The sequence below is a fragment of the Mustela nigripes genome, chromosome 5 (assembly GCF_022355385.1).
Source record: "Mustela nigripes isolate SB6536 chromosome 5, MUSNIG.SB6536, whole genome shotgun sequence".
NCBI lineage: Eukaryota > Metazoa > Chordata > Mammalia > Carnivora > Mustelidae > Mustela > Mustela nigripes.
This window is the reverse complement of record NC_081561.1, coordinates 64,742,401-64,755,593: the sequence shown is the minus strand read 5'-3', so window position 1 is coordinate 64,755,593 and position 13,193 is coordinate 64,742,401. Positions and strand designations below refer to the sequence as shown.

At 40.2% G+C, this 13,193-nt stretch overlaps 1 protein-coding gene across 1 annotated transcript in view; it reads right to left on the bottom strand.

Annotated features, from left to right (window-relative positions):
- GLO1 (glyoxalase I) overlaps positions 1-11,929 on the bottom strand; it is a 24,616-nt gene extending 12,687 nt beyond the window's left edge. Inside the window, exon 1 of the mRNA XM_059400546.1 lies at positions 11,741-11,929. Coding sequence (XP_059256529.1) covers positions 11,741-11,824 — 84 coding nt within the window. The 5' untranslated portion in view covers positions 11,825-11,929. The remainder of the gene's footprint in view (positions 1-11,740) is intronic.
- Between the last annotated feature and the right edge of the window lie 1,264 nt (positions 11,930-13,193).

Here is a 13,193-nt window from a genome sequence, read left to right as displayed (position 1 = left end):
TGTGGGTTAAAGCCTCTGCTTTCGGCTCAGGTCATGATCCCAGGGTCCTGGGATCGAGCCCCACATCGGGCTCTCTGCTCAGCAGGGAGCCTGCTTCCTCTTCTCTCTCTGCCTCTCTGCCTACTTGTGATCTCTGTCAAGTAAATAAATAAAATCTTAAAAAAAAAAAAAAAGCACAGATACAAACTTTAAAAAAAAATGCTGCTCTAGAGGTGTATTAAATGGCAGGGAGCATTCACATGTATATTAAGTTTAAAAAGATATATACTTGTATGGTTTATTTAATAGGATATTCAGATTAATTACATCTTAAAAGTAATATTAAGTCTCTAATTTTATTAAACATAAATTCTATTAACATGGCTATGTACTAAAACTATCTAAATACACACATATAAATGAATATTAAAATGAACTTTTAAAAGTCTATACATCATGGGGCTCCTGGATGGCTCAGGTGGTTAAACATCTGACTTCAGCTCAGGTGATGATCCCAGGGTTCTGGGATCGAGTCCCGCATCATTCTCCCTGCTCAGTGGGGAGTCTATTCCTCTCCCTCTGCTGCTACCCCTGCTTGTGCTCTCTCTCTGTCAAATAAATAACATCTTAAAAAAAAAGTCTATACATAGTTAACAATACTGTATTGTATGTATACTTGAGAGTTGTAGGAGAGCAGATCATAAAAGCTGTCAGCACATACACATAAAAAAAGTAACTATGTGAGATGATCACATTAACTAACCTTATTGTGGTAGTTGTTTTGCAGTGTATGTATATCAAATCAACACATTGTACACCCTAAACTTATACATTATTATATATTGATTATATATCAATAAAGCTGAAAAAATAGTTTTCAAAAAAGAGAGAAAATGGAAAAATACAGCATTGTGCCATCTGAGAAGAATCATATAATAAAATTATTTCCAAGTAAATGTGTAGATGAAATACACACTCTAGGGGCGCCTGGGTGGCTTAGTCGGTGAAATGTCTCCCTTCATCTCAGGTCATGATCCCAGGGTCCTGAGATCGAGGCTCCCATAGCTCCCCCTCTGCCGCACCCCCTGCTTCTGCACGCTTGCGTGCACACTCTTTCTCTCTCTGTGCCAAATACACAGAATCTTTAAAAATATATATATACACTCTAATGCCATTTTCAACCTTAAAAGAAGTCTATACATGGCAAAAAAATTAAATGTATATTCAATATTAGTGGAATTATTCATGAAAAACAGGCTTATGAATCCTTTGCTACAAAAATGTTATTTGGAGGATATAAAAAACAAGCAGAGCTTGCTTTTTATAAAAGGCTCAAGTTATTCTATGCTAATAGTTTGCTTTTTATCACCAGCATATTCTGTCAGCTCTGTACCTTGGTAAACACCTAAATGATCCTTCCTCAAAAAGTCCCTAAAAATGGGGGCACCTGGGTGGCTCAGTGGGTTAAAGCCTCTGCTTTTGGCTTAGGTCATGATCCCAGGGTTCTGGGATCGAGCCCCGTCAGGCTCTCTGCTCAGCGGGGAGCCTGCTTTCCTTCCTCTCTCTCTCTGCCTGACTCTCTGCCTACTTGTGATCTCTGTCTGTCAAGTAAATTAAGAAAAAAAAAAAAAAGCCCCTAAAAATAAGTGCTTGTTGCTATGGTTCTAAAACATTATTTAAAATAAACAAAATAAAATAAAATAAAATATTTTGTGTTTAAAAAAGTAGGACTTACATTCATGTCCTGTCTCATCAGACAACTCTTAATTTTGTCTTTTCTTTTCATGCTCTAAATTTGGACAATGAAAGTCGCCTTTTATATCTAAACTATCTTTGGGTTTTCTGGGATGGGTACTAGGTAATAACAAAGATTTGCTCATTTGCCTTATAAATAATCAGGCTTTGGGAGAGCATTGTCCAAATTTAATTAGCTCAAAGCTACTTTGAAAAAAATTAACAGTAAAATCAAGGATGTTTCTAGTGCACATCTTATGTGTCTGCCCTGTCATCCTGACAAAATTGTAAAGGCGCAACACGGATGTGAAACTTGGGTAAATTTTCATTTTTTCTTGTTTTTTAACCTATGAGATGTTCAATTGCTCCAGCACAATTTGCTGAAAAGCCTATTCTTTCTCCCTGAACTGCGTTCACACCTTCACTGGAAATCTGTAGGGTGTATTAGTGTGGGTCTATTTCTGTGTTCTCTATTCTGTCCCACTAATTTGTGTCTTCCCTGCCAATATCACTAAGTAGTTATTACTGTAGCTACACAGAAAAGTCTCAAAATCAGACAGACTGATTCCTTCCATTCATTCTTTTAAAATTTAGTTATTCTAGCTTATGTGCCTTTCACAGAAGTTTTAGAATAATCTTACCTACAAAAAAAAAAAAGTTTGTGTTAAATATGTGTATCAATCTGTAGAGGATTGACATCTTTACTATGCTGAGTCTTTCAACGATAAACACAGTATGTTTCTCCACTTATTTAATCTTTATCAGTACTCTGTACTTTTCATCATGTAAGTCTGGTACAGGGTGGATCTATACCTAAGAAATTTTTTTGAGTAATTATATTTTTAATCTTGGTGGTCATGTGTTTTCTGCTAATATGCAGAAATAAAATTGGTTTTTATATGTTTATCTTCTTCCTGTTCTGTGACGTCAATGAACTCACTTGTTAGTCCTGGAAGAGTTTTTTATAGATTCCTTAGGATTTCCTATGTATAATTATGTCCAAATAGGGGCAGTTTCATTTCTTCCTTCCAATCTGTATGACTGTTACTTCCTTTTCTTACCTTACTGCACTGGCTACAACTTCTAGCAGTAGACTGAATAAGTATGGTAAGAACAAACATCCTTGTCATGTTCCCCTAAATTAGGGGAAAAGCACCACCATTAAGTACAGTGTGTATTTTTCATAGATGATCTTTATCAAGTTGAGTAAGTAAGTTCCCCTCCATTCCTATTTTTTTCTGAAAAAAAAAAAAAATTTTTTTTTAACATGGATGGTGTTGAATTTTATCAAATCTATTTTTTTCTTCTTTAGCCTCTAATATAATGATTACTTTGATCGATTTTTGAATACTGAACTGGATACTGGAATAAACCCCACTTGGTCATGGTAATTTTTAAAAATTTATTGCTAGATTATATTTGCTAATATTTCTTTTTTGGGGGAAGATTTTATTTATTTATTTGACAGAGAGAGAGAGATCATAAGTAGGCAGAAAGGCAGGCAGAGAGAGAAGGGGAAGCAGGCTCCCCACTGAGCAGAGAGCCCAATGTGGGGTTCGATCTCAGGACCCTGGGATCATGACCTGAGCCAAAAGCAGAGGCTTCACCCACTGAGCTACCCAGGCGTCCTATTTACTAATATTTCATCAAGGATTTTTACCTCTACAGTCACAAGGAGTATTAGTAATTTTCTTTTTTTGTACTGTCTTCATCTGGTTTTTGGTATCAGAGTAATACTAGCTTTATAAAATGAACCAGGTAGAAAACAGAGTTGATGGAAGGAGGTGTGTGGGCAAATGGGCTAAATGGGAGACTGGTATTAAGGAGGGCACTTGTGATGATGAGCACTGGGTATTGTATGCAAGTGCTGAATCATTAAATTCCTGAAAACAGTATTACACTATGTTAACTAACTAGAATTTAAGTAAAAATTTGAAAAAGTACAAACATTTAAAAAAAAAAAAACAAGAAGAGTTCCTCTTCTTCAATTTTTAAAGGGATTGTATAGAATTGATGTTTGTTTTTCTTTAATGTTTGGGAGAATTCTCCAGTGAAATCATCTGAGCCTTGAGATATCTTGTTTGGAAAATTCTTAATAACGAATTCAATTCCCTTGTGTTATAGAGATATTCACATTATTTATTTCACACTGGTAACTTACAGTGGTTTGTGTTTTTCAAGGAATTGGCCCACTTCATGTAAATTGCCAAATTTACACGACACAGTTGTTTTTAAAATTCCCTTATTATCTTTCTGATGTCTGCGGTCTGTAGTGGTATCCCCTATTTCATTCCCAATACTGGTGATTTGTGTCTTCTCTTTTGTCAGTGTTGCTGCAAGTTTATCAATTCTATTTTTTTTTCTTCAAAGAACCAGCTTTGTTTCACTGATTTTCTCTATTTTCTGTTTTTAATTTCAATGATTTCTGCTTTTTATTATTTCCTTCCTTTTGCTTCCTTTGGGTTATTTTGCTCTTCTTCCAGGTTCTTGAGGAGGGAACTCCAATTACTGATTTGAGACTTCTCTTTCTTTCTTTTTTTTTTTTTTTTTAAAGGTTTTATTTATTTATTTGACAGAGAGACATCACAAGTAGGCAGAGAGGCAGGCAGAGAGAGAGGAGGAAGCAGGCTCCCTGCTGAGCAGAGAGCCCGATGCGGAACTCGATCCCAGGACCCTGAGATCATGACCTGAGCCGAAGGCAGTGGCTTAACCCACTGAGCCACCCAGGCGCCCTGAGACTTCTCTTTCTTAATGTACGCATTTAGTAATATAAATTTCCCTCTTAGCGCTGTCTTAGCTAAGATTCCTTTCTCGTTTTCATTCCATCTATTTTTTTTTTTTTAATTTCCCTTGAGACCTCCTCTTGATCCACGAATTTAGAAAAATGTTATTTAGCTTCCAAGTGTTGGGAGCTTTTCCTGTTATGCTTCTGCTGCTGATTTCTAATTTGATTCTGTTGTGGTCGAAGAATATACTCTGTCTTATTTCAGTAATATTAAAGTGTTGAAGTTGGTTTTGGGGGCCCATGACGTGATATGTCTTGATATACATTCTAACGGGCACTTGAAAACAAAAGTGTATTCTGTTGCTTTGGGGTGGTGTGCTTTAAAGGTTGATCACTTGTTTACTGATGGTGTTGTAGAGTTTGTCTACATTCTTGCTAATTTTCTGTCTAGTACTATCATTTGTTAAGAGAAGAGTTTTGAAATCTTCAACTACAAATGGGAACTTTTTTCTGTTTCTTCTTTCCATTAAATCAGTTTTTTGTTTCTTATCTTCTTGCAGCTGTTTTTGTGTGCATTTAGGACTGCTACATCTTCTTGATCAACTGATCCTTTTATCATTATATAAATATACTTCTTTAACTATGATAACTTTCTTTGCTCTGGAGTCTACTTTATTTGGTATGAAGACAGTCATTCCTGCTTTCTTTGGATTAGTGTTTCCATAATAATCTTATTCCATCCTTTTAACTTGCCTCTTATTATATTTGAAGTGAGTTTCATGCAGACAGCATATATTTGAGGCATGTTTTCATTTTCTTTTATTTCAGTTATATTGAGATACTACAGACATATAGCACTGTGTAAGTTTAAAGTATAGAGCCTAATGACTTGACTCATGTATGCTGTGAGAGGATCACCACAATAAATTTAGATAATTATCTCATACAGAGGTAAGTTAGGGCATGTTTTAAAATCCACTCTGCTAATCTCTAATTGGTGTATTTATACCTTATGTAATTACTGAAATACTAGGGCTTAAGTGGTTATTTTATTTACTTTTGCTTTCTGTCAATTTTTTCTTTGCCTTCCTGTAAGTTATTAGACATTTTTTATAATTTAGTTTTGACTTTTCTGTAGTGTTTCCTCATGTACTCTTTGTGTAGCTTTCTCTAGGCATTCGCTAGGTTATTCTAGGCATTCAAATATGTATAAGTTATCACAGTCACTTGGTGTCATTGTTTTATCAATTTAAGTGAAGTACAGAAACCTTACCTCTCTTTACCTCCCTTTACTCTCTCCCATTTATAATTATCTTAAAGTATTTCCATTGCTGGGGTGGGGCAGAATTTCAGGTTCCCCCTGTTTCTCCATTAATAAATCCAGTGGCGAAAGCTTATTATTGTCTGATGAGACTAAAGTCATGGCCTCCTATTCAACTTTCTCTAATCCCACCCTGGCAGGGGGAGAATGGACACCTCATTGCAACCTGTTCGGTGAAGACTAGGCTCCCCACCCAGCCTTTGCTGGCACAGGCAGGGATGAAGCCGCAGTTTTTTCTGTGGTGTTTGGTTGTAGCCATTATTGTCTAAAAGTTTTCTGCCTTATCAGGAACTACCTATTTCCTGGTCCTGTGAATGGAAAGCAGATTTTCATGGGGTTTGGTTTGGTTTTGTTTGCATCCACTGACATTTCTATAGCTCCAAGTTTGGGCTAAATGAGGCAAAAATAAAACTTGGGGAAGCCGGCCACCACGTTGCTCCTAGGGTCTCAAGGCCACTAGCTAGTCTGCCTTCTTCTCTCCACCTTTCGTTGTTTTCCTATGTTTATGTTATATAAAATGCCTAGAGTGTGTAGCTGTACCTAACAGGAGGAACAGGGAAAAGTATGTGTACTCCATGTTCCCAGAAAAGTGTCCAGATTGATTTTATACAATTGCCCCAACAATGAGGTATGTTTGGTCACCATATGCCTCTTTCTAATGATGAAGACATTCATCTCTCCAGAACTGTTGCCAAGGGGCTCTGTACGATATTCCATCTTATTCAAAATCAAGATCAGGATCTTCATTGCCTTCACCACCTCCAGTCTTCAGACAAGAAAAGTTTCAAATTTGCATTATCTATTTTCAGAAATAGTAAGATTTCTTTGGCTTAAAGTGTGTGTTTTGGCCTTAGTAACAGTGAGGCCAACTCCCTTTGCAGCCCATCACTCTCTTTCCCAATGAGTTTTCAAAAGCACTGCATTACCCTGAGCAGAGTCTTTAACTCAACATTCAGACTTACAGGACAACCACAGGCTAAAAGGGTTTTGGTCAGAAAAACACAGCTTGCAACACAGCAGGGCTAGCTGTCCCCCTGAATGTGGTGGCTCTTAAAACTGTCCCTTGTGGAGATTCTGTTCAGCTTAGGGGCAGGGAGTAAATCTGCATTGGGTAGGAGAAGCAATCACCCTGGTATAGAACCCTATGACCACAGGAACCAGTACCTCTAGTAGCAACTCCACCAGCGCAGCTTCCAGAATCTCCACAAGGGACAGTTTTAAGAGCCACTACATTCAGGCAAGCCCAAAGCTATGACTTCCTATTGGGTATTGATAATTCTCCCTTTCCAGATGCAGTGTACCTATCAAGTTATTTTTTTATCATAAGCAATATTGCTAAGCAACAAACAACATTTCTGTTTCTTGGGAAACAGCTAGAGTTAACCAAATTGTCAAATTCTCATCAAAAGGTTCAGGGCTTAACTCTTCACCCCTAGGTATCCCATCTCCTGTAAAACAAAAAATGGATCAAGTTTTGTTTTTTCCTGACTTTTTAAGGTCACAAGTGCCTTTTTGGAAAGACCCTTTTGAAAATACAAGCATATCTGAGGGGAACAAAACTGTTTTCTATGCAACAGCTGGAGCACATGGTTGATGTACAAGATGGTTTGATATGCTTTTTTCTTCACTATCTTCCTCTTTCCAGTGTTATTTGCCTGACTCAACCTATGCCAGAATGTGATAAATTGTTCCTGAAAATAATTCAGCCACTCCCTTTACATTTATTCTATCTTATCTAAATTGGTTTCATGTGGTTCTTTCCTTCCCACTCTATAACTCAACAGCCAAAGCTGTACTTCAAGTATACTCACCCTACAGATAAGGGAGGCAGAAACAGCCAGGAGACACAAAAGAAATTTTTTTAAAATTTTAAAATTACCTGTGATATTAGGAAACATAACTGCCAGACTGCTCTTAAAACAGATAACAAAAACAGGAAAATCCTAGAAGCCCTCAGGATCACAAGGCCTTTGAAAAATCTTGTGCAAAGGGAGGAAAAACACACGAGTGTAAGAGAAATAATTGTTCAGAAGCAATATGGTTCAAATATTGGTTCTACCACCATTACCTTAAGTAAATCATTACTTTTCTTGAACCTTAGTTTTCATATCTTTAGAATAGAGATAATTATAGTTCTCAGCTTGTAGGGTTGAATTGCAAAGTATACAGGATAATGCATGAAAGTACTTAGCATAGTGTCACTAGAATCCTTTCTCAGCCCAAGTCAGAAACCTGGAGCCTTCCTAGATTTCTCCCTCCCCACTTCTCTCTAATCCAGCCCAAGTGTCCTACCAACTTGACTCCTTAAATTCCTTTAGGCTCTTTGCTTGGTGTCTTTCTAATGAGCACTATCTTCCTCATGTGCTCTTGAGCTACTACTTCCTCCCTGGATGACTGTCCTAGTCTCCCTGGTCTCTGCTTCTTGCAGGCTGACCTAGATGCAGTCCACTGACCTCCCCATAAAGTACCACAGTCATCTTCCTATAGTGAAACCCAACTGTGTCATTTCTGGATTAAAAATCATTACTTCAAACAAAAATCATTACTTCAGGGGTACCCAGGTACCTGGGTAGGTTAAGCATCCAACTCTTGGTTTTGGCTCAGGTCAAGATCTTAGGGTTGTGAGACTGAGCCCTGCATTGGACTCCATGCTCAGGGTTATTCTGCTTGGGATTCTCTCCCTCTCCTGTCCCCCGGCCCCTCCTCCCCCGACACCCTGCGTACTCTCTCTCTCTCTCAAATAAATAAAATAAAAACCATTCCTTTAGTGGTACTTCACAGCTTTTAAAGGAAAGTCCCAAAGGCAAGCACATGTGGTTACAGCATACTTCTCTAAATTCATCACTTGTTAGCATTTCCCTAAACTGTTCATTTTGAATGTTTTTGGTACACTTTTATCAGTTCAAAAAAAGAGAGTGTACCTCCTATAAATATGTATTTATTTTAATTATATACACAAACATACTAATAAAACATATATATTATAAAATATATTTACCAAATAGAAATCTTTGCAGGGTGAGAAAAACAAGCATAATGGGGGGGGGGGATGCTCATATTTTCTTTGAGCATCCCGATGATTGTCTTCCCCTCAACTTCCACTGCTTACAACTTCAGTCTTGTGTCATCTGTAGATTCCTGCATCAGTTCTCTGAGGTCTTGTACTTTTTATATTTACTATGATTCTCTCTGCCTAGAACAGTCATTCATCCATCTGGCCATTCCCCTTCCTTCCTCCTTTCCATCTCTCTTCCACCTACCCCTGCACCCAATTCTACCTAGATACTTCCTCTATATTTGGTAAAACTCAGCTTACGTGTCACGAAAACTCAAAGTTTTCCCTGACCCTATCACCTACCACTCAGATGGGATAAGACTTCAAATTATTCCATTAAAGGACACTGATAGAGACTATAAAAGAAATTTTTTTTAGGAGATTATCACTTGGGAAAAGAAGTATTTGGCCTCATGAAGACAGCTGGCCAATAAGACTACCCAGGAAGTGGTATGACTGTACATTCCTTGGCCATACCTTGGCCTGTCCTTGGCCAAGGAATGTCCTTCATGACAAAGATGCAGACAATAGGAAAGTTGATGTTCTACCACCAGTACCCTCTCCTTTCCAAACCAGGCCCTCACCACTTATTTCATCTTCTGGAAGAACCTTTCAGGTTGCCTCATCACCTCCAGGCCTGGATTCCTCCAAAGTACTCTATAAAATGCTTTCAAACCCTGAATGATTCCCTACTACTTATTTAAATCCAGCTTCCTTAGATGTGACATTCAGAGCTCTCTCACTGAAAGGGAGGCTCCAACCTCCCATTCTAGCCTCCTCTACCACAGCTCCACTGTTTAGACAACCTAAACTTCAGAAACATGTAACTCGCCTGCACTGCATCTTTCTGTATCTCACTGTATTTGCTCAGGTCTTTCTTCCACCTACAATGTCCCCTCCCACGTAACTCAGTCTCCTAGATGATTCTGGAACCCTACTCATCTTTCAAGACCTAGGCCCACCCCGACCTTCTGGCTGATGTACTCCCTGATCCCGAGTTGAACTGTATCACTTTTCATAGTTTAGAGAAAAATAACACACTTAATCCTCCTTGCAGCTCTCTTTATATTGCTTTTACAAACTCAGCCCCAGTGCCCTGCTAAGATCACTACAGCCAATGGCAGATCTGGGGATTTGAATGTAGGTCTTCAAACATCAAACATCCCAGGTATATAACATACCACAGAGGCTACCTTCCAAAATTTCTTGCACTCCCAGGGTACTTTATAATTTAACAGCACATTAATCCCAGCTCCGTCTTACGTTAGAGTTGGTGTCCTTTTGGTGAAGGGACCTTATCTTGTTCATCCCAGTACCCCACAAACCCCCCATCAGGCTGAATTTAATTCACTTAGGTCTTTTACTTTACTTTGTGTCAAGTTCCAAAATTGCTGAAGTCAGTACTTCAGAAGCAGAATAAGGTGGAAGCTGAGAGTGCAGGTGCCTCTCTGGACAAGTTACTCGATATTTCTATGCTGGAGTCTCCTTATTTGTAAACTTCTTCATAGGGTTGTCCTAGGACTCCATTAAGTAATGTACTTCAAACAACAATGCAGGACCTGGCACACTCGAGGTATACCAGCTGCTACTACATATCAATTTTATGTCCCCCACATGGTATTTCAAGACCAAAAATTGTTAATTTCAAGAAGTAATTACTCCATATAGCCAAGAGAAATTTCAATGATGTGTAGTTTAAGTTAAGAATGCAGAAAATGTATTTAACAAATTTTCTAAAGGTATCTCTGAAATCTTTTTAAATAGCCCCATACACAAAATCCCAGTTATCTAGGACACTAATTTATACTGAATGGCTCAGTTTATATTATGTGAAATAACTAGGTACTTATATTCCATAATAATAATACATTAGACGGTATACAAGGGAAATGAGTGTAGGAGGAAATGTATTTCGTTCTTTCTTTCTTCCCCCTGAACTTTGCAGTGACTACTATTTCTCCTAAGTTCCAGGCGCCAGTCAAAGGTTTTAGCAATCAGAGGTGTCTGACTCTTCACCCCGAAGACAAAGAGCAAGCAGGGGGCAAACTCATCGACACATATTCAATCCTTAAGGAATTCAGAAATTCCCCCATCGAATGAAAAAAAGTACAAAGGCGTCTACTGACACGGACACTGCAATAAACCCCCCAAGCGGCTGCTGTGTCAAATCTTGCCAGCGTGGACGCACCACACCTGAGTGAGTTACCCTGACTCAGTGCACACATGTTAAGCAAGCCGGAGGGATGCAACAGGTCATTCCTCTTACTGGGTCTCTGCTTCGATGAGAGGGTCGGTGAAGGAATCTCCAAGATTCCCCTTGGATCTAAGCTTCACGATTACAGTCACTTCTCCTGGGGCCACCAAGCACAGGGAGGACAGAAGTGTGGCCGTGAGCAACCATAAAAAACAAGCAAAGGCGAACTCTGGGGCGCGGTTAAACTCGGCGGGATCCATGATTAGTTTGCAGGAGTCAAGCCCTAAGCCAGAATAGGCTGGGAGGGGCCAGCATGGATTAGAGACCTTCGAACCTGGACTGCGAGTTCTGAAGCTGCTCTCACCCGCCATAGCTACTGACCCGAGGAACACGCACACCAGAGTCAAGGGATCTGATTCGGGGCTGGCCGTGGCTTCTAGTTACCGTCCCAAAATAAACAAGTTAATGCAAGCAGGGTCGCACTCTCTGGGGAAATGAATCCTCTCACGATCTCCTACTGGACACCCCTAGCCCTAGCTTTTCACCCGACCTATTCTGGTCCGCCCCAAGCTGCGGGAGCTGCAGCCGCGGCCGGATGGCGTTCGAACCCAGCCGGAGCCAGGCCTAGCTGAGCCGGAGGATGAGCTTCCCACGCCTCCCCCAACACCCCGCTCCGCTCCGCCCCGCCCCGCCCCGGGGCCGCTACTCAGGAGAAGTAGGTTCTGCGCCCACCTTGGTGCTGGGATCCGGATCAGAGCAGCAACCGAGGGCAGCCTCGTCGGTGAGGCCGCTGGATGCAGGCTGCGGTTCTGCCATGGCCGCAGTGCTGTTTCACCGACTACGGTCCCTAAAACAAGACAGCCACCCACACTCCTCCCGGCCCGGTGCTGCCTTTAACTCGCGACGCCGGGAAGGCGCCGCGGAGAGGGCGGTCGCTGATTTCCAGCCAATCGCTGCGCGGAGAGCAAGTTGGCTTTCTGTTGATTGGGTCCCAGTGAATCAGCCCCTCCGGCCACAGGACTCTGCCCCAAGACTACAAGTCCCAAGGTGCCTTGCTCTTGACGGGGTCGGGGAGATACCAAAAAAATCTTGCCGAGTGGAAAGCGTGATTTCTCAGTATTGCTCGTTGATCTTGTTGGCGTTTAATTGTTAAAGTTCAGGAAACACCCATACCTCCCTGTTGCAACTTGGTAGGAAATTGGAACCTGATGGAGAGAGAACTGGGAGCTATCCTTTTTAAAGTGTAAGGATTCAAAAGTACTTTCTCAGTTTAAGCCGTACAGGATAATTAAAACAACTCTGATTTGGTCGAAAATCCAGGTTCGAGTTTTGGTTCCACTATTTATATGCTGTAGAAGCATGGAGTAATGACTGGCCCCTCTCTGAGCTTCCTTGCAGGATTTTGGTCGGGTTCAAATGAGATTTAAGTCACGGTTTCACTACTTACGATCTACATTAATTTTTCTAAGGCATATATTTTGTGTTCCTTGGAAGACTTAGTTATCACTGTTCTTTGATGACTGACATATAGCACATGGTCCATATTTCCTGTTTTTAGAAGACGAAATGATCATAATTAGTATAAACATAATTTAGAAAAGGGCTTTATGTTAATAAATCAATGTAGAATGAGATTTGACAAAGGGTTTTTAAGTGAATGGTAACGTCTATGTAAATTAGCAAGAAAATAGATGCATGTCAGGAATTTTGGTTGCAAGAAGTTGGGCAAAGTGCAAGTTTATCTGGCTCGCCTAATCAAACCGAAGCAGGACAGGGATGCTTCTGGGGCCAAACATCTAGCACCCGGCACTTGGCCAACACCAAGATGTCTTTGCATATCTCATCTCAGCTTCTTTCTTCATCTCAACTTCATTTTGTCACACTTATTTATTTCTCCAGTCTAGAAACTTAGAGCTCTCAGCCTCTCAGCCTTTTACCGGAGAGAGGGGGACCACCTCCTTGAATTCGAGTTTGATAAAGTCCAAGGAGGAGCTATGATTGGCCTCCACTAGGACCTGTGCTTATTCTTTTACTCAGGGTACTGTGATTGGCAGCGAGGGTTAGAACCACCTGGTGGAAGTGGGAGAAGCAGCAGCTCCCCAAAAGGAGCTGTTCATATAAGAAGAGTGTAGGCAGTGTACTGGACCCACAGAACTTCAACATGGAAATAGACCTTTAAACCTGC